Here is a 17,659-nt window from a genome sequence, read left to right as displayed (position 1 = left end):
TTTTCCCTGACACTGCCTGGTGCCCATTCGCTGGCCGCCGAAGCGCCTCGGTCACTGCCACCCCGGCCGGCGTGGTCGGGGCATCGCGTGAAGACTGAACTGCGTGTCTCCATAGTGGATCTCCAGACCCACTTGCTTTTTGGAAGTTAGTCTCAGCAGGAACATTCTGGAAACTCATGTAGACATCTGAGAGCTTGGCGGTGCACGTGGCCTGGGGGCTGCTGAGATCGGCATCTAGTGGCGTAGAGACCCCCCCACCCTCTCCTGAGCAGAGGGCACAGGCTCCTCTATGGGTCTCAAACACGTGTCTTTCCCTTTCTATCTGATGTGACTTTTCCTTGGGTAAAGGTGAAAAATAATTGTGTGTAATAGTTACAAAGTTTGAAAAGATCTTGCCTGATTCTAAAGAGTTTTCAACAAAATAGAATTTCTCTACAGTCAGCTTGCCCAGAATCTTACAGAAGCCCATATCTAACTCCCTCCTCGGCCAGCGGAGTTCTTGGGAGCCAGGCAGTGGGCGTGGAAACTCACTCAGGGCCCGTCCGGGGCCTGGAGGGGTCCGCTCTTCCTTCCCGGCGTCTCCCCGGGAGCCCCCCGGCGACCTCAGCAGACACAGCTCTCCCCAAGTCCATCAGCCGCCTGCATCCAGCTCTGGTCGGAGGGGCTCGCCCTCCCCGGGCACTAGCAGCCTCCCCCGCAGACAACTCAGGTGTCAGGTGTGTTTCCTGCACAGGACATACGTCAGCCCTGGGCCAGCTGCCCACCGTGCGCTGTTGAGGGGTCCACCCAGCAGACAGGTGCGTCCCCGACGGCTTTGGGGGTGACTCTGTCCTTAGCTGCTCAGGCGTATGTTCTTATAAGTCTATAACCACATCATTATACTTACTATAGATTATACTATTTTCCCTATTTATTTGCTGTTTTCCTATTTCATGTATTATTTTTACCACTTTCCTGTTTCTGTACATGGTTTAAATATCTGCAATAAAAAGGTAAAAAAATGTAAGTAATATTAGGGAACATTCATCACCTGCTTTCCCAGACACGTGTCGGCAATGTGTGGCTCTCTCCCTGTCTATCACGTCGTTTCTCCCAAGAGTAGTTTTGTAATAAAGTGAGGACTGATTCGAAGGGTGCGGTACATGAGCTCATGAGACTTGAATTTGAGGCTTGGGGATGTTGGCCGCATGCACAGGTGAGGCCAGCAGGTGAGTCACGCAGGTGTGCAAGGCCCTGCGGAGGCGGGCGGGGCAGGAGGAGGTGGAGAGAGGTTTCCTGGGGGCACAGGTGAGGGGAGGCCGTCAGGAGCAGAAGCTGGAGTGTGGGAGCACGGAGAGGCGGGGCCTGAGCGTGGCCCTTGATGGGCGGGGGGCGGGGGGGGGCGCGGAGCTCAGTGACAGACCTGAGAGGTTTGGTCTGAAAGCAGCCGCGGGTGGGCGGACTGCGAAGGGGAGCTCTGCACAAAGGCCTGCCGAACCCGGCGGGTTTGGAAAGACCCAGGGAGAGCACAGCAGCACCTCCCGCCGTCTCCCCGGGGCAGGAGGCTCGGGCACCCCCCACCCCCGGCTCCCCTCCGACGCTCGCTGGAGGGCACCTGCTCCAGGAGGTGCCAGGCGGAGGGGGTCCGCCAGGCTTAGCCCGGCGGGGCTGGCTGCCCTCTTCCTTTGCTGTAAAATAATGTCCCCAAATGGCGATGGCACCCTGTGCTCACCACGAAGGCACTGGTGGGCGTCCACGCTTCCTTTCAAGACTGTCCCTGCTGCCAGTAGACAAAGCTGCCGTTCTGGACTGCCCACAGGGCCCTGAGCGCACGCAGGGACGCTCAGCTCAGTGTGATGGTGCCGCTTCCGGTTGCCGTGGGGGATCGGCCTCGGTGCCGTGGCTCCGCCCCGGCGGAGAAGAGGCGGGGCTGTGCTGTTAGCAGCTTGTCTGTTCCTTGCATGGCAGCCCCCGTGAGGGCATCTTTGCGTCTTTAAAAGGACTGCAGGTCTTCTATGACCACTGAGCCTCCCTGTCGCTCCACGGGCTCTGGGCCATACCTCTGTTCCCCCATCAATAACAAACAAAAACGGTGATCAGTCTCCAAAAGCCCCAGGGGTCTGCGATTCGTTCTGACTACCCGCAGCGCCCTGGCGCCGCCCCGCTGCTTGCTGGGCAGGGGTGCAGAGGCCAAGGATCTGATCGCTCTGACATGTTTATCGCCCTTCACCTTTCCAACTCCCCTGGAGAGCCATCTCAGTGTCCTATAGGTGCCCCGTGCGCGATCGGCCAGCACCTGCCCAGCCTCAGATAACCCGACCCACCTGGACTTTGCCCGCGTCCTCTGCGGAGGACGCGGCCGTCTGCCTGGGACTCCGAGGGCCGTGGGTCTCCTCCTGGTGTCTCTCCTCTCCTCTCCTCGCCGCCCACCTGCATTCCACCCCCTCGGCTGCGTCAGTAGCTTTCAAAGACAACGGCATTTGCTGCGCCCGTTTTTCTCATCTGCAGCCAGAGGCCCCTTTCTCAGCCTGGCACCTTCCCAGGGTCTCCAGGGCAAGGGCTAAACCCCACGCGAGGACCAGGGCTGCTGATGCCCCCGCTTTGGGGACAGCAGCCACGAGCCCTGCTCCTTGTCCCGAGCATGCCATGTGGGTCATGAATTCCTCACACAGATCCACTTGGGACAGGACACTCGTCACCCACGTTATGGATGGGAAGGCCGAGTCTTAGAGGAGCTCAGTGTTCGCACAGGGTCATCCCAGTGTGGGCGCCCGCCTGCAGCTGCTCGCTGCCCCACGGGCCCTCAGCCACCGCCGCACACAGCCCGGGGCACAGGGGCGGTGGGCAGGCCTCCGGGCCCCCCTGGTTAGTAAAGATGGCACACGGGCCAGACGCTGCATTCGTTTCAAGGTGTCTTTGGATAGAAAAGCAAGACGGGTACAGGAACCCCGTTCCATTGGGATGAATCCCGCCTGCACGCAGTTGCCCTCGGCTCTGAGCATCGCGGGCCGGCTGTGCTGGGCGTGGCCAGCGGGGGCCTGTCCAATGGCAGGTGACGCTCGCTGCTGTGGAACGGGCTCTTAGCTGTTGCTTTCCTGAGTGCAGGTGAAGGTCGCTCACGGCCACCCATACCTTCGCCTCCGGGACCCTCTAAATGCCCGTGCGTCCCTTCCCAGAGACAGACTGAGGTCGCAGGAGCGATTCTTGGGTTCCTTCTCACAGAAACTTCCCCTGCTCGCTTAGCGGCCCCATGGCTCAGTAAATGGAAGGTTTCATGAAAATACTTTATATAAGCAAATAGCCCCTCGCGCCTTTATTTATGAGCGTTTGTTTATTTGGGGCCCAGGGAGAATTTCAGGAGAGTGTGGGCAGGGAATATGCCCCGACAGAGGCCCCGTGCTAACAAGAACAGCCGGGGCCAGCGTCACGGCCCTGGCTGTCCCCGCAGCGGAACCAGCCGCTTCCCCAGGCCGGCGGAGGCCCCAACAGTATGGCCTGTGCAGACCCTGTGCCGCCCTCCTCTTCGACGGTAGTGAAGGGGCCAGCCAGGCGCTGGGACCGGTGACACGAACCTCATGTGCCCCAGGAGGACCGGGTGCCCACGGCGGGGCGGGCCACACCGCTGGGCTGTGTGCGGCGGGAGCCTGCTCTGCTCTGGGGGCCGCGGGAGGTGACGCGGGTCCGTCTGTGTTGGAATGGCCTCTGGGAGGAAGGGGATGAGTCCCCCTTCCCTTAAAGTTACCACTTCACCCACGTTTCACTTCCTCAAGGAACATTTTTTCCTTCCTCTGCTTCCAGGAAGAAGCGCATCGCGTGGTTGGCACCCCGTTCGCGCAGCATGGTCGCCTGAGACGGAGGCCTCAGCCGCTGCCGGAGTGACCGGCGGGAGGAGGATGGTGCCCTAGCGGTCCCCCCGGGAGGAGCGTGTCAGGATGGCGGCTCAGCGGATCCGCGCCGCCAACGCCGGCGGCCTCCCTCGGTGCAAGTCCGAGGGGACGCTGATCGACCTGAGCGAAGGGTTCTCAGAAGCGAGCTTTAACGATGTCAAAGGTGAGCCCCTGGGGACAGGCCTGGGTCGGAGGGCCCTGGCGCTGCCGAGTCCACGTTCCGGTCGGCCCGTGGTCGCTCTCTGAACGTCCTTGTGCTGTCTATCGGTGCAGTCCCGGCAGGTAAAACCGCGTGCCTCGGTTTGTTTCTTTGGTGTGTAGGGAGGGTGTTTTGAATTTCCCTTTAGTCATGGAACTTCATACAGAATGGGTTTGTTTTCCCTTTTGTGCGTTTTAGTGACATTGAGGTGGGAAGCTCGGAGGTACAGACAACGGGAGGAAGATGAGTCACTGCAAACGTTCGGGAAGGGAGGGGATGGGGGGGCCGCAGCCTTTCCCACAGAGTCCCGCGGGGGATATTTGAAGTCTTGGAGAAGAATAAAATGGAAATGGCTGTGTTTCAATGCAACTTTATTCACAAAAATGGCCGGCGGACGTAGTCGGGGGGGCCAGAGTTGGCCGACCCCCGGTGTAGAGGTGGCCCGGGGTCTACGTGCGCCTGGGGGTTTCTCTCACATCCACCCCAAAACCGGGCTGGTGAGAATGCCTGTCTTTCGGACACCGAGGCGGACAGTGGCGGGTTGTTGTCTTCCTGGAAGCCACCCAGCCTCACGAGGCCGTGGCCGGTGTCTGCCGGGAGCTGTGAGGGCGCCGTGCGCCCCCGCCATCATCGCCCCCGCGCATCGACTTGCCCGCGGCGTTTCCCGCATCCCGGTGGAATCGCCCGCCCTGCGGGGAGCCGCACCTGGGCCTTCCGCCCCGTGGCCCGAGGCACCGAGTTGGAGCCGCCGGAATCGTCCCGCCCCCAGCGGCCGTGTCCTGGCTCGAGCCCTGTTCCTCTCCCCTGATGTGCCGAGGGCCCCTGAGCAGGAGGTTCTCCTTCTGCCCTCTTCCCTCTTCCACTCTGTCCTCCGCTGCTTCTGCCTCCTCTCCACGCTGGCGGCTGGCGGCCCCACGGCCTCTCCGCGCGGAGCCGGGCTGAGGGCACCCTGAGGCCCGTCAGCAAGAGCAGCCGCGCTGCTGGGTGGTGGGGCGGCCCGCCAAACCATTCGGTGTTCGCGGCCTGGGAGAGGGCATTCTTTGCTTCCCTTCAGCCCAGCTCCGCACGGCTGGGACGCGTGAGCAGAAACGGCAGGGCTCCGGTCAGGGTCTCAACGAGGGGCAGGGAGCTGCTTCTTAACCCCTAATGAGCCCCTGGGAGGAGCTGCGGGTCCTAAGAGAACAGCAGGGTCTGGGGAGGACGGCGAGCAAGGCAGTGGGGCTGTGAGCAGGGCCTGGTGAGGGTGTGCTGCGGGGGGGGGCGGCCGGCAGAGACCCTCCAGACTCCGCGTCCAGGGCAACACGTGGCCCAGGCTGCACCCGGCCCGGCGGCTCCACGCGCCTCCGCAGTCCGCACGGCGACCAGGCTTCGAGGCGGGAGTGGCTTCCAGCCAAACGGCCCGTCGGGAAGTGCCCTGCTCCGGATCCTGTCTTGCCCCAGAAGAACTGAGGCAGCAGGGCAGGAAACGCGCCGCCCGGTGCGCCGAACTTCCTGGCGCGTGGGAGCTTTCGTGTATTGAAATCAAGCCGTCAGTCTGGTCGGCACTTCCGGGATTCATCAAGCGGGAATTCGATGGGGTGTTCCCTGCATTCCGCGGGGCCGGGGCTGGGGGCCCAGCCCGGTGCCCCAGGGCGCCCTGCGGGCGGCGGCGGGGGGAGGGCCCCTTCCAGGAGGGGGCTCACACCGCTGTCCACTTGCATGAACAGCCCCGCGGGAAGGAGCCTGGTCCTTGGGCGCAATCTATTACAATAACCTTCTGAGAAGAGTGCTGGGAATTTTAAGTAAAGCCATGTTTATTCTTCATCCTGGTAAGACTAAAGTGGTAATTTGCATCGATACATTTTCTTAGGCTATGTACAAAGCCAACCTAATAGCTTTGCTTTTTAATTTAAAAAATATGTCTGTACGGGAATTATTCTGGAGGAACGGTAGAGGGATGTAACCTTTGAGGGATTCTAACAAGATTTTAATAGCTTGCAGGTTTTCTTTAATTTTCATTTGGTTTTCATTTTCGTGTGACATTTTCATTAGAGGTGTCAAGAAAACAAAAATCGTTTCTGTTACTGGGCCAGACGACAGAGCGGGAGAGGAGGTCTCCTATTGTCCCTGGCCCCAGACTGACCCCTCCCGCCGCCCCTTCGAAGCCGTTGCCTTTTGTGCTGCTGGTTTTCTTCGCTCTCGGGCCTTCGGAGTTAAGTGTGATTTCATAGTAGAGGGCACAGCCAGGCAGAATCCTCACTTGGCCTTTGGCCATGACCGTGACCCCGCGGCATTGCTACGGCCTCTGTTGTAAGGAGACAAGAAGAGATGATCCATACGTAATTCAGTGCATATTTATTTATTGAGCACCTGCTACGTGTTGGAGCTTCTACCCTAATGGGGCACTGGAGCCCTCCCCGCCCCCAAACTAAACATATGTGAGGTGCCTGCTATAGTGGTTGGTGACAGGGGCTGGGATGCAGGTGTCGACGGTAACGAAACGATCGTTACACTCAACTCTTTCTCAGCACGCTTTCCTTTAATCCCCACCAGAGCCCGTTGAAGAAGGAGGCGTTGTCTGCGTCACAGAATCTCAGGCCCTGGGGTCTGAGGGCCTGGCCTGAAAGCCCAGGTCTGGGGCCCGAGAGCCAGGCTCCCTGCAGCCCCGGGACGGGGGGCAGTGTGGGTAACAGTCTTCGGGGCCAGGGGTGCGTACCGGCCCCTGTTACCCCGCTCGCACAGGTGCGCCGACACTTCCTGCTGCAGACTCTGCCGAGGAAAGGCAATAGAGGCTCGTTACTTCCTTTCGAGGGAAAGGGAAACGGGGTGGGAAGTGGGCTCTCTGGGGGCCCCTGGAGGCCCCTGGAGGAACAGCGCCTGTTGATTTAATCACACGTTACTGTGGTGCAACTAGAAGGGGAGCCCGTCCGTGGCTCGTTTACAACGGCAGCGTATAAAAAAAGGCTTCCTTTCTCTCTGTTGCGTGTTCCAGGCAGGCGGAGTCTGAGCAAACTGTAAAACAAGGCCTGTTCGGGTGGGGGTGAGGCTTATTTCCATCAGAAGGAATGTCGCACTCTGAGTGCGCACTGTCGTGTAGGGGAGGCAGATAAAACTTCTAGATATGAAATTACCTGTTATTGTTCAAAGCCGCTTGTTTAGATGACTTTGTTTGGCCCTCCCCGTTGTTCATCGTGGTACCACTCGTAGTTCCATGTCGAGAGCCGCGAATGCGCTGAGTCATTGTTTCACGGGTTGGGATTTTGTTCGGACTGCCGAAACCGTGGTTCAGAAGGCACGTGAACTCAGCCCGTCGTAGACCTTTGATTTTTATGGTAGGCGGGAGAGGCTGTTTCCAGGCTGTTATTTTGAATGATCCGTTCGAGGAGGCTGAACAAGAGAGACTGGCCTGAAAAATCCCGTGTCACATAAAGAGTTAGATGAAGGGCGGACTCAACTTGAAGGTGGAGAGACAGGCCTGTGGAGGGCGCGCCTTCTGTGTGGCTGGCAGAGTGTGGACTCCGCCCCTGCACGTGAGGGGCCCTTCGGAGGTTTTTCCAGGGCCCGGCCACTAGCCATGGGGTTACCGAACTCGGAACACCTCTGTGGTTTCTAAGGAAATCCCATTGAGTGTCTCTCCCTACTTTGGGGGAGGATGATTTTTTCCCCCTGCCCTTCGGGTTCTGAGGCTGGTCTAATCATTAAATGGGCATAAGACATCGACGGGAGGAAAATTTAATGACATACACAGGCCCCCCTAAGACCACGAGACCAGGCAGTCAGGCAAAAAGAGTACGTGCCATGGCGAGGTAAGAAGGGGGCGGGCGTCGGGCTTCAGAGGGAGACAATTTGCAAGGAGATGGGAAGACCCATGGCTGATAGACAAATGTACACACACACCCCCCGCCACCGCCCTGCAAAGACAGGGGGACACGTGTGTGGTCTCCGAGCCCTGGGAGCCCCCCCCGGCCCGCCACGCCCGGCCCATTCCCTGTGTCGTCGCCCTGGTGCGAGCTCTCTTCCCGGAACAGGCCCTCTGTCTAAATTCTTGTAAGCAAGTAAGGAAGCTCTTCCTGAGTCTTCGGGGCCTCGATTGTCTTCAGATCGAAATAATCCACGTGCCAAAGGGGTGCGTTGCGGGGCAGCCTGCCCTGCGGCGCTTCACTGCGCAGCGGCAGTTCTGGTCAGTCAGTCAGATAAAGAGCAGTTCGATCCAGACGAGGCGTTGGATACACGGGGACGCGGTGACTGTTTCACTGTGCTGACGTGCATTTCTCTGTGCGCGGTGCGGAGGCTGCCGTGAGGGCCTCGCCGGACAGTGTGCGTCAAACTTGGACGTGGCCAGGTGTGGTAAAAACCACGGTGCGCTCTTCCACGTGTCCGTCACACGCCAGGTTCCGCTCTGCTTCGCCGCCGCGAGTTACGCGCCAGGCTCACGGTCCACACCTGGCGGCGGGTGTTTCTCGGGCCCGTGTCCCTAGTTCGGGCAGCACCCGGCAGCCCCCCGGCCTCGGCCTCACCCTCTGTCCTGTGTGTCTCTTGCAGTGCCTTCCCCCAGTGCCTTGCTAGGAGACAATCCCACGCCTTTTGGAAACGCGAAGGAAGTGATCGCCATCAAGGACTACTGCCCCAACAACTTCACCACCCTGAAGTTCTCCAAGGGCGACCACCTCTACGTCTTGGATACGTCCGGCGGGGAGTGGTGGTACGCGCACAACACCACGGAGATGGGCTACATCCCCTCCTCCTACGTGCAGCCCTTGAGCTACCGGAACTCCACCCTGAGTGACAGCGGGATGATCGACCACCTTCCCGACAGCCCAGACGAAGGAGCCAAGGAGTTCGATTTGCTTGGAGGATGGACGGGTGACAAGAAGGGACTGGGCAAAACCTACAGCAATAACCCTTTCTGGAACGGGGCCCAAACCAACCCCTTTCTGAATGGGCACGTGCCGGCGGTGCCCGGCGCAGATGAGCCGGCGCCCAAAAGCACCGTGGACTTGCTGCTCTTCGACACGGGCTCTTCCTCCTTCCCCGACTCCAGCTCGGCCGCCACGAACGGCACCGGCAGCATCTTCGATGAGCCGCCGGCCACCAACCAGGTCCCCCCCGAAGGGCCCATCAGGCGGGACAACCCGTTCTTCAGAAGCAAACGCTCCTACAGCCTGTCGGAGCTCTCCGTCCTCCAGGCCAAGTCCGACGCGCCCGCCTCGTCGGGGTTTTTCACGGGCCTGAAGTCCCCGGCCCCTGAGCAGTTCCAGAGCCGGGAGGACTTCCGCGCGGCCTGGCTGAGCCACCGGAAGCTGGCGCGGTCCTGCCACGACTTGGACTTGCTGGGCCAAAGCCCCGGGTGGGGCCAGACCCAGGCGGTGGAGACGAACATCGTGTGCAAGCTGGACGGTTCCGGGGGCTCCGTGCAGCTTCCCGACACTAGCATCAGCATCCACGTGCCTGAGGGCCACGTGGCCCCCGGGGAGACCCAGCAGATCTCCATGAAAGCGCTGCTGGACCCCCCCTTGGAACTGAACAGCGACAGGTGCTGCAGCATCAGCCCGGTGCTGGAGGTGAAGCTGAGCACCTTGGAGGTGAAAACCGTCATCGTCCTGGAGATGAAAGTGTCGGCTGAGGTGAAAAACGACATTTTCAGCAAAAGCACAGTGGGCCTCCAGTGCCTGAGGAGCGACCTCAAGGAAGGGCCCTACGTCCCCATCCCCCTCACCTACAGCTACGGGGACACGGTCCAGGTGCACCTGGACAACCTGGAGCCCTGCATGTACCTGGTCATCGTGGCCCGGGGGCCCAACATCCTCTACCCGTCCACCGTGTGGGACTTCATCAACAAAAAGGTCACAGTGGGTCTCTACGGCCCCAAACACATCCACCCGTCCTTCAAGACGGTGGTGACCATTTTCGGGCATGACTGTGCCCCAAAGACTCTCCTGGTCAGCGAGGTCACCCGCCAGGCCCCCAGCCCCGCCCCGGTGGCCCTGCAGCTCTGGGGCAGGCACCAGTTTGTGTTGTCCAGGCCCCAGGACCTCCAGGTCTGCATGTTCTCCAACGTGACGAACTACGAGGTCCAGGCCAGCGAGCAGGCCAGGGTGGTGCGGGGCTTCCAGATGAAGCTGGGCAAGGTGAGCCGCCTCATCTTCCCCATCACCTGCCAGAGCGCTGGCGAGCTCTCGGACTTCACCCTGAGGGTGCAGGTGAAGGACGACCAGCAGGCCATCCTGACCCAGTTTTGCGTCCAGACCCCCCAGCCGCCCCCCAAAAGTGCCATCAAGCCGTCCGGGCAGAGGCGGTTTCTCAAGAAGAACGAAGTCGGCAAAATCATTTTGTCCCCGTTTGCTGCCACCACCAAGTACCCCACTTTTCAGGACCGCCCCGTGTCCAGCCTCAAGTTCGGCAAGCTGCTCAAGACCGTGGTCCGGCAGAGCAAGAACCACTACCTGCTGGAGTACAAGAAGGGGGATGCTGTTGCCCTGCTCAGCGAGGAGAAGATCCGGCTGAAGGGGCAGCTGCGGACCAAGGAGTGGTACATCGGCTTCCACCAGGGCAAGGTCGGCCTGGTGCACACCAAGAACGTGCTGGTGGTGGGCAGGGCGCGGCCCGGCATCCTCTCGGGACCCGAGCTGAGCACCTCGCTTCTGCTGGAGCAGATCCTGCGGCCTTGCAAGTTCCTCACCTATATCTACGCCTCCGTCAGGACGCTGCTCATGGAGAACATCAGCAGCTGGCGCGCCTTCGCCGACGCCCTGGGCTACGAGAACCTGCCGCTCACCTTCTTCTGCCGCGCAGAGCTGGACAGCGAGCCCGAGCGGGTGGCCTCCGTCCTGGAGAAGCTGAAGGAGGACTGTAACAACGCAGAGAACAAAGACCGGAAGTCCTTCCAGAAGGAGCTCATGATGGTGAGCGCCCAGCGGGCCCGGGGCTGGGGGCGGGAGGGCGGCACTCGGCCTTTTCCTGACACCGTCCGAGCGGTGTCTGGGCTCCTCTCTGCTCCCCAGATGGCAGGGACCGGGTTTTACATGTGGAGAAAGGCGTTCACGTGGGACCTGGGGCGGGGGTTGCCCAAACAGCTCAGGAGCCACAGGGCAAAGGTTGTTCAGGACCCTTTTCCCGCAGACTCTGGGGCCCCTTCGAGGTCTTGGAATGCACCCCTGGGAGCTCAGCAGGGTGGGGGCGCCCGGGGGCCTACGCTCCAACCACCTCCCTTTAGATCTCTTAGGCGAGGGTCTGTTGCATCAGACTCTGAAGGGTACCTGTGACTCACATGTTAAGAACCGTGGTCCCCTAGCCTGGCTTTATTTTGGCGGGTTTATCTCTCCACGTCTCACTGGAAGGTTCCACCCGGTCTCTGTGTTGCCTCCTCTCCCTCCTTCACATGTGCCTTTGAGGCGGGGCCAGAACAGCCTGTTTTGCCAGGACAGCCGAGAACTGGAATCCAGAGAATTAACAGGGGGAAGTGGGTGGCACACTGCAGGGTACACCCGGCCCCCAGGAAGCATTCACCCACCGCTGGTGGCTCCAGCGGGCCGGGCGCTGCTCGGAGTTGTAGGTGGGGGTCCCAGGGCCGACGTGGAAAAGGGTCCCACGTCAGGGCGGCCCCCTCCCCCGTCCTCCCAGCATGGTGTCCTATGGGATCACCTGGGTGCCTTGGTCGCATGCTTCCCTCCCTCGTTCCAGACTCCAGAGAGCCTCTCCTGCCTCCTGACTTCGGTGAGGTGTGACTCAGCACCCCTGGCATTTCTGCCACTTCTGCTCCTCCGCCTGCCGCCCCCTCCCCCAGCACCTGCCACCCTGCACCTCTCGGAACAGGTGTGGCCATGTGTGTCTAAGGGGCCTGTGAGGACATGGGCGTGCACCTGAGGGTCATTGGTGGCACAGCCAACTCTCTGCCACCCCCTGGAGCCAGGGACAGCAGGGACAGCAGGGACAGGGTCCACCGTGGCCCGGGCTCTGCTGCAGGGACGGGCGTACAGCAAGGCCCTGACTGCAGCCCACGGAGGTATAAAGTGCTAGACACCTGGGAGGCTGGCCTTGCCCCGAGGAGGGAGCCAGGAGCTGGAAATGGCGGGTCGAGGGGTGACCTTGGCAACTAGGGGATCAGGGGGCGTGGGCAGGTTTAGTGGCAAGGACACGGGATTGTCATGGCTGGGGGGTGAGCAGGGCCACAGGGAAGCTCCCCGGCACCAGGTGTGGTCCCGCTCGGGGATGCCTCCGGTCCCTTCGGGCACAGCCCCCTGGCCCACCTGTGAGGCCACGCCCCGCCTGCCTCCTTGGGGGACCCCACACAGCGAGGGGCTGAGCCGCCTCCCACCAGCCTGGGGCTAGAATTCTCCGCCGGTGATGGAATCGCGTGCTTTCCTGGAGCGTGAGCCGGACGGTCGTGCCCTCGCAGCTGCGGCAGCCGCTCCCCGGGAGTGGGCAGAGGCGAACAAGGACGCCCCCCCCCCCCACCCCGGCGCAGCCCCTTCCGGGCTGTGGGAAACCTCTGAGGAGAGGTGGCTTTTATCTCATTTCCTCATTTCTTTTCAGAAGGCTTAGTGATCACTCCTTTTTTGTTTGTTTTCAACTTGGGAAACCCAGAGTAGATTTTTCGCCTGGCCTGCTTAGGCGAGTCTGTGTGAGGTGGGGGTCTGGGCGTGTGGGACCCTGTGGCCCTCCCCCAGCCCCACGCCCCCAGGGCTCCCAGAGCCCCCCGGGAGGCAGAAGCGAAACTCAGACCGACCCTGGCGGGAAGGTGCCCCGGGGGAGACGGGGCTGGTGAGTGAAACCGGCTTTGCCACGTTTCCTCTTGACTCCTTCACTATCTGCTCCTCATCGCTGAGCCATCCATCTGAGTGGTTGGCCAGACTTCTAGAAACCGCCGACCGGCTTATCCCGGCGTGTTTGAGGAGTTTCTGGAAACCAGGTGTTTGATTTACAGGGACTCAGAAATCACTGAGCAGCCAGGGTTCCTCCAGCGCCAACCAAGGACTGACTGGAAGCCAGGCCTCGCCCTCCCCACCGCTCTCCGCTTGCAGATGGTTCTCTGTTCACTAACGAGCCCTGGGTTCGGAGAGCGTGATGAAATGGGGAAAGTGTTTGGACAGCAGACTTAGGGGGAGATGGGAAGGAAACAGGTCCATCTGTCCCCTGCGCTCAGAGTCCAGGCCGATCCTCCGCCCCCCGCCCCATCGCTGGGGACCATGCATGCTCCCTGCCCACCGGCCACTCCAGCCCTTTCGCTGTCCCTTGCACGCGCCTGGCTCGCTCCTGGAGCCTCAGGCTTTCCACGCGCCGCTTCCTCTGCCTGGAATTCTCTGCCCCCCAGTCCCCTGTGGCTGGCTTTTCTCCTCCTTCAGGCGCCAGCTGAAACCCCCCCTTGGGAGGCCTTTCCTGCAACGCTTGATAAAGCCACTGTGTGTTCCTGGGACGCTGCACCTCATCGTCCCTTAATGTCGTCTGAGTGCTGCTTCCTAGAATCTGAAACGGCCTTGTTGACTTGGGTTCATGAGTCTTGCTACTGCCCTAATTGAGTACAAAGCCCACGAGAGAAGGGGCCGGGCACGTCCTGGGCTCTCAGATGTTTGGTAGGGGAACGAACGCCTGCCAAGAATCCAACCTCCGCAATCTCCTGAGGTCAGACCGTGCTTCCGTCCTCTGGCTCCGTTCCCTCTATTGGCAGTTTTAGTGCCTGTTTTCCAGGTCAGCTGGTCGGGAGGGGGCACCTGGTATAACCACAGGGACCTCCTGGGGTGTTCTGCCTGCCCTTTGTCACCCCCACGGTTTGTGACCACAGGGAATGACCTTTCTGTGCCCAACCCACTCCACTCTCTAGCAGAAGCCATGCCTGTGATCATCCAGCTTCAGTGACGCCCCCAGACTGTATTGCAAGTCGGGGGGAGGGGTGGTGCCGGGCCGCCCAGCAGGGGGCCCAGTGTCCCTGGGGCCCCTGACCGTTGAAAGGAGAGGGCTCCAGAGTGACCGGAAATCACTGGGAAGTCCTGCGGGTGTCAGGTGCGGGGACAGGGAGGCCCCGTTGGTGCACGCACACCCTCCTCGCGCCTGTAAGCCCTGTCTCAGTGTCGGAGTTTCTGTTTTGTTTTATGAAGAGGAGAAAACAACAAAGTCTATACTTTGTTTTCAGGGCATATAAGTCCTTTAATGCTTCTTCCCATACACGTTGTGGGTCTTGGAAAAGCTTTTCCGAGGGCGTTTGAAGGTCCGGGTGGAGAACAGGTACCGGTGTGCGTTCGTCCCGTGACGGCCGCGGCCCCGAGGGAAGGAGAGGGCTCGGCTCAGGCTGTCGTCCCTTGTGGAGTCGGGCGGTCGCCCCCTCACGAGAGATGAGAGACTGTGTGTGCGCACACGTGTGTGTGTGTGTGTATGTGTGTGTGTGCATGCACGCGCGCGCGCTGGGAGGGGCGCAGACAGAGCTCCGAGGAGCCCGGCTTGCTAAGAACTCGAAGCGTTCTCCTTGAACAAGAGGCTTCCAGCCTAAGAGACGATGGCTCCCGGTTCGCGGGGCCGGCGCCCTGAAGGGCACTCATGCACAGGCTGCGGTCCAGGCCGTGCTCCTGGCAGGATGGTCCGCCGGACGCGGAGGAGGAGCCGTCAGACGTGGGCCCGAGGGAGTCTGGGAAGCCATCTCCAGGGGGCTCCCGGGCCGGCTTCCCAGGGACTCAAGTCCTCCTCTGTTGTTGGGGCGCTGGGGACAGTGTGTGGGCAGCGGAGAGGCTCTAAGCTCGGGGTGCCCTCGTGGCACTGGAGAGGGCCTGGCACACCCCTCCCGATCCAGGGGTCCCATCAGGTGATGTCGTCCTGGCCTCTCAAAGCCAGGCTGTGATTCCCGTCATAAGCAGGACTGAGCCAGACCTGTGTGACACGGGGTGGCGAGCCACATGTGTCCCGCCAGAGGCAGGCCAGCGAGCCTGCTGGCTTGCTGTGGCGGGTCTTGTTTTGTTGCTTGAAACCAGAAATGCTGGGGCCACACGGGTACATTGGGCCATGGAGCCCCGTGTCGGACAACCTGCCTCATCCAACCCTTTCCTAGAAGGGACTTGAGCTGCAAGGTGGCCCCGTGCTTGTCAGGGCCCAGCAGGGACATGAGCCGGGTCTGTCCCATTGCCTCCTTCCCGGGGTGCTGGGCATGCCTGTCCCTCCGAGTCCCTTCATAGCCCTCTCTGTCCTGAGGACACGCAGCAAGTTCCTTCCGCTTGGACAAGGCCTGGCAGTCCTGCTGATTCTGGAAAACGCACACCCAGAACCCCAGGCCTTGCTGTCGGTCTTGGCCTAGGGCGGCGCCTGCTCTCACTTGCCCCAGCGGGAGTGGGAGCAGGATGAGCATCTGACGTCCACGCCCACCATGGGGGTCACTGTCCTGGGGCTGCCGCGACAAAGTGCCCCAAAGTGGAGACTCAAAAGTGCCAGCGTAGCCCTGGCCGGGTGGCTCAGTGGGTTGGTGCGTCACCCTCGAACCACAAGGTCATGTGTTTCACTCTCTATCAGGGCACATGCAAGAGGCAGCCGGTTGATGCTTCTCTCTCGCATCGATGTCTCTCCTTCTCCCTTCCTCTGTCTCTGAAAGCAATGAAAAGATGTCCTTGGGTGAGGATTAAAAAAAAACCTGCCAGTTTATTCCCTCGCGTTTCTGGAGCTGTCGGCAGCGTTGGTTCCCCCGGCAGCTCTGCGGGAGGCTGCGTCCGCGCCTCTGCCCTGGCTCCTGGTTGCTCCAGTGACGTGGCTGCATCACCCTGTCTCTGCTGCCATCTCAGCACTTCTCTCTGTCCCTGTGTCTCTCTTTCTAGTCTTGTAAGGACACCAGGCATTGGCTGAGGGGCCCACTCCAATCCAGTATGACCTCATTTTACCTCATCATACCTGCAAAGACTATTTCCAACTTTGGGCACAGGCTGGGGTTCTAGGTGCACGTCCACCCCGCGTGACAAATCAGCGATTCTGCCCCGTGCTGGGAGTCACGGCGGCGGTGTGGGGCCTCAGAGCGGCCCCGCCTCACGCCCTGCTCCTCGCCTGCAGGCCCTACTGAAGATGGACTGCCAGGGCCTGGTGGTCAGACTCATCCAGGACTTCGTGCTCCTGACCACGGCCGTCGAGGTGGCGCAGCGCTGGAGGGAGCTGGCGGAGAAGCTCGCCAAGGTGTCCAAGCAGCAGATGGACGCGTACGAGTCTCCCCACCGGGACAGGAATGGGGTCGTGGACAGCGAGGTGAGCTGGGCAGCGCGTCTCAGCCTGTCGGATGCAGGCGTGGCCCTGTCTTTCATGGCGCTTTTAGGAGGACAAAATGAGAGAGCGCGTGACAGCGTGTGCCCAGCACGCAGTAGGTCCTCACTGAGTGGGGGTGGGTCTCATCCTCCTTCCAGTGTTGAGTGGCGACTCCCTCCCTGGCGTGGGCACGGCCGCTGCCGTGGCGTGGGACGGCACAACCGCCCCTCGCTTGCGAATCCCCGCCTTGACTTACCTTCCGTCAGAGTGAGTGGCGTGTGCTGGCGACACTTCCCGGTCTAGCCGGGTCTCTCCTCAGGTCCCTGCCTCACGAAGGCCTGGCAGGCGGTGTCACGTGGGCTGGCGCTGCTGGGTTCCTGCTCAGACACTGTTCTCTCCCGTGTTTGGGGGGGTCGCTTTCAGCTTCTGGAGACCTGGAAAGCAGGAAGTCCCCAGCCTAAGGGGGTCCTTTATTAACACGGTGAATTTCTCAATAAATGGCCCCGAGAGAAAGTGCTGCATCCCCACTGTCACACAGAAGGCGCTGTTCCCTCTGAAGTGTGCTGGCCCCGGGGGACAGAGACAGCCCAGCGGCCAGGGTAGCCTAAATAGCGCGCAGGGGAGCTGCGGCTGGGGACAGGGTCAAGAGTCCTCCCGTCCCTCCTCACCTTTGTCTCTCCCCGCTCCTTTCGTTCGGACGGCTCCCCCTGCAGGCCATGTGGAAGCCCGCGTATGACTTCTTACTGACTTGGAGCCACCAGATCGGAGACAGCTACCGCGACGTCATCCAGGAGCTGCACACCGGGCTGGACAGGATGAAGAACCCCATCACCAAGCGCTGGAAGCACCTCACGGGGACGCTCATCCTGGTGAACTCCCTGGACGTCCTGCGGGCGGCTGCCTTCAGTCCCGCCGACCAGGACGACTTTGTGATCTGAGCGGGCTGCCCTGGCCGGCCGCTGCGCTGGGGCTCGTGCCCCCGTCTGCCCCGACGCCCGTGCGGTCACGTTTGCAGGGAGGGGGAGGGCCAGCTGCCCGGGCAGGTGAGGGTTGCCCTGGGCCGGCTCCGGGCGGGCCCGCGCCCCAGGACCAAGCACACGAATGCCACCCCCCCGCCCCCGCCTCCTTCATGGGGGGGCCTGAAGGGAATTCCAACCGCAGGTTGTTGCCAATCAAATAGCTTTCTATTTGTTGAGTACAAATTTAAATTTAAAATCCCTTTTTAAAGTATGGGGAGGAGGGGGGACGTATGAGAAAGGTGGTATCTAATTTTTTTAATGGACCACAAAGGTTAAAAAAAAATACTTGATGGGGCAGATGCTGTTGAGGTTTCTGTGTTCCCTACAGACCTTTTTAAGTTATGTTACAGGTGTGCATATGTATTTAAAAGTCGCCGGGACACTGCTCCGTCCGA

At 61.0% G+C, this 17,659-nt stretch overlaps 1 protein-coding gene across 2 annotated transcripts in view; it reads left to right on the top strand.

Annotated features, from left to right (window-relative positions):
- Positions 1-17,325, top strand: part of SH3BP4 (SH3 domain binding protein 4) — a 71,585-nt gene extending 54,260 nt beyond the window's left edge. For both annotated transcript variants that reach the window (XM_054571277.1, XM_054571270.1), the window contains exons 3-6: positions 3,778-4,029; positions 8,587-10,946; positions 16,060-16,248; positions 16,959-17,325. In XM_054571277.1, the coding sequence (XP_054427252.1) occupies positions 3,912-4,029; positions 8,587-10,946; positions 16,060-16,248; positions 16,959-17,183 (2,892 nt within the window). In that variant the 5' untranslated portion in view covers positions 3,778-3,911 and the 3' untranslated portion in view covers positions 17,184-17,325. The remainder of the gene's footprint in view (positions 1-3,777; positions 4,030-8,586; positions 10,947-16,059; positions 16,249-16,958) is intronic.
- Positions 17,326-17,659: the final 334 nt, after the last annotated feature.

This window comes from Pteronotus mesoamericanus, unplaced genomic scaffold (assembly GCF_021234165.1).
Source record: "Pteronotus mesoamericanus isolate MK-2021 breed Mesoamerican mustached bat unplaced genomic scaffold, CSHL_Meso_final contig_1018, whole genome shotgun sequence".
In the NCBI taxonomy this organism is placed as follows: domain Eukaryota; kingdom Metazoa; phylum Chordata; class Mammalia; order Chiroptera; family Mormoopidae; genus Pteronotus; species Pteronotus mesoamericanus.
Note: the sequence above shows the minus strand (reverse complement) of the source record. Positions and strands in the feature narration are given on the sequence as shown.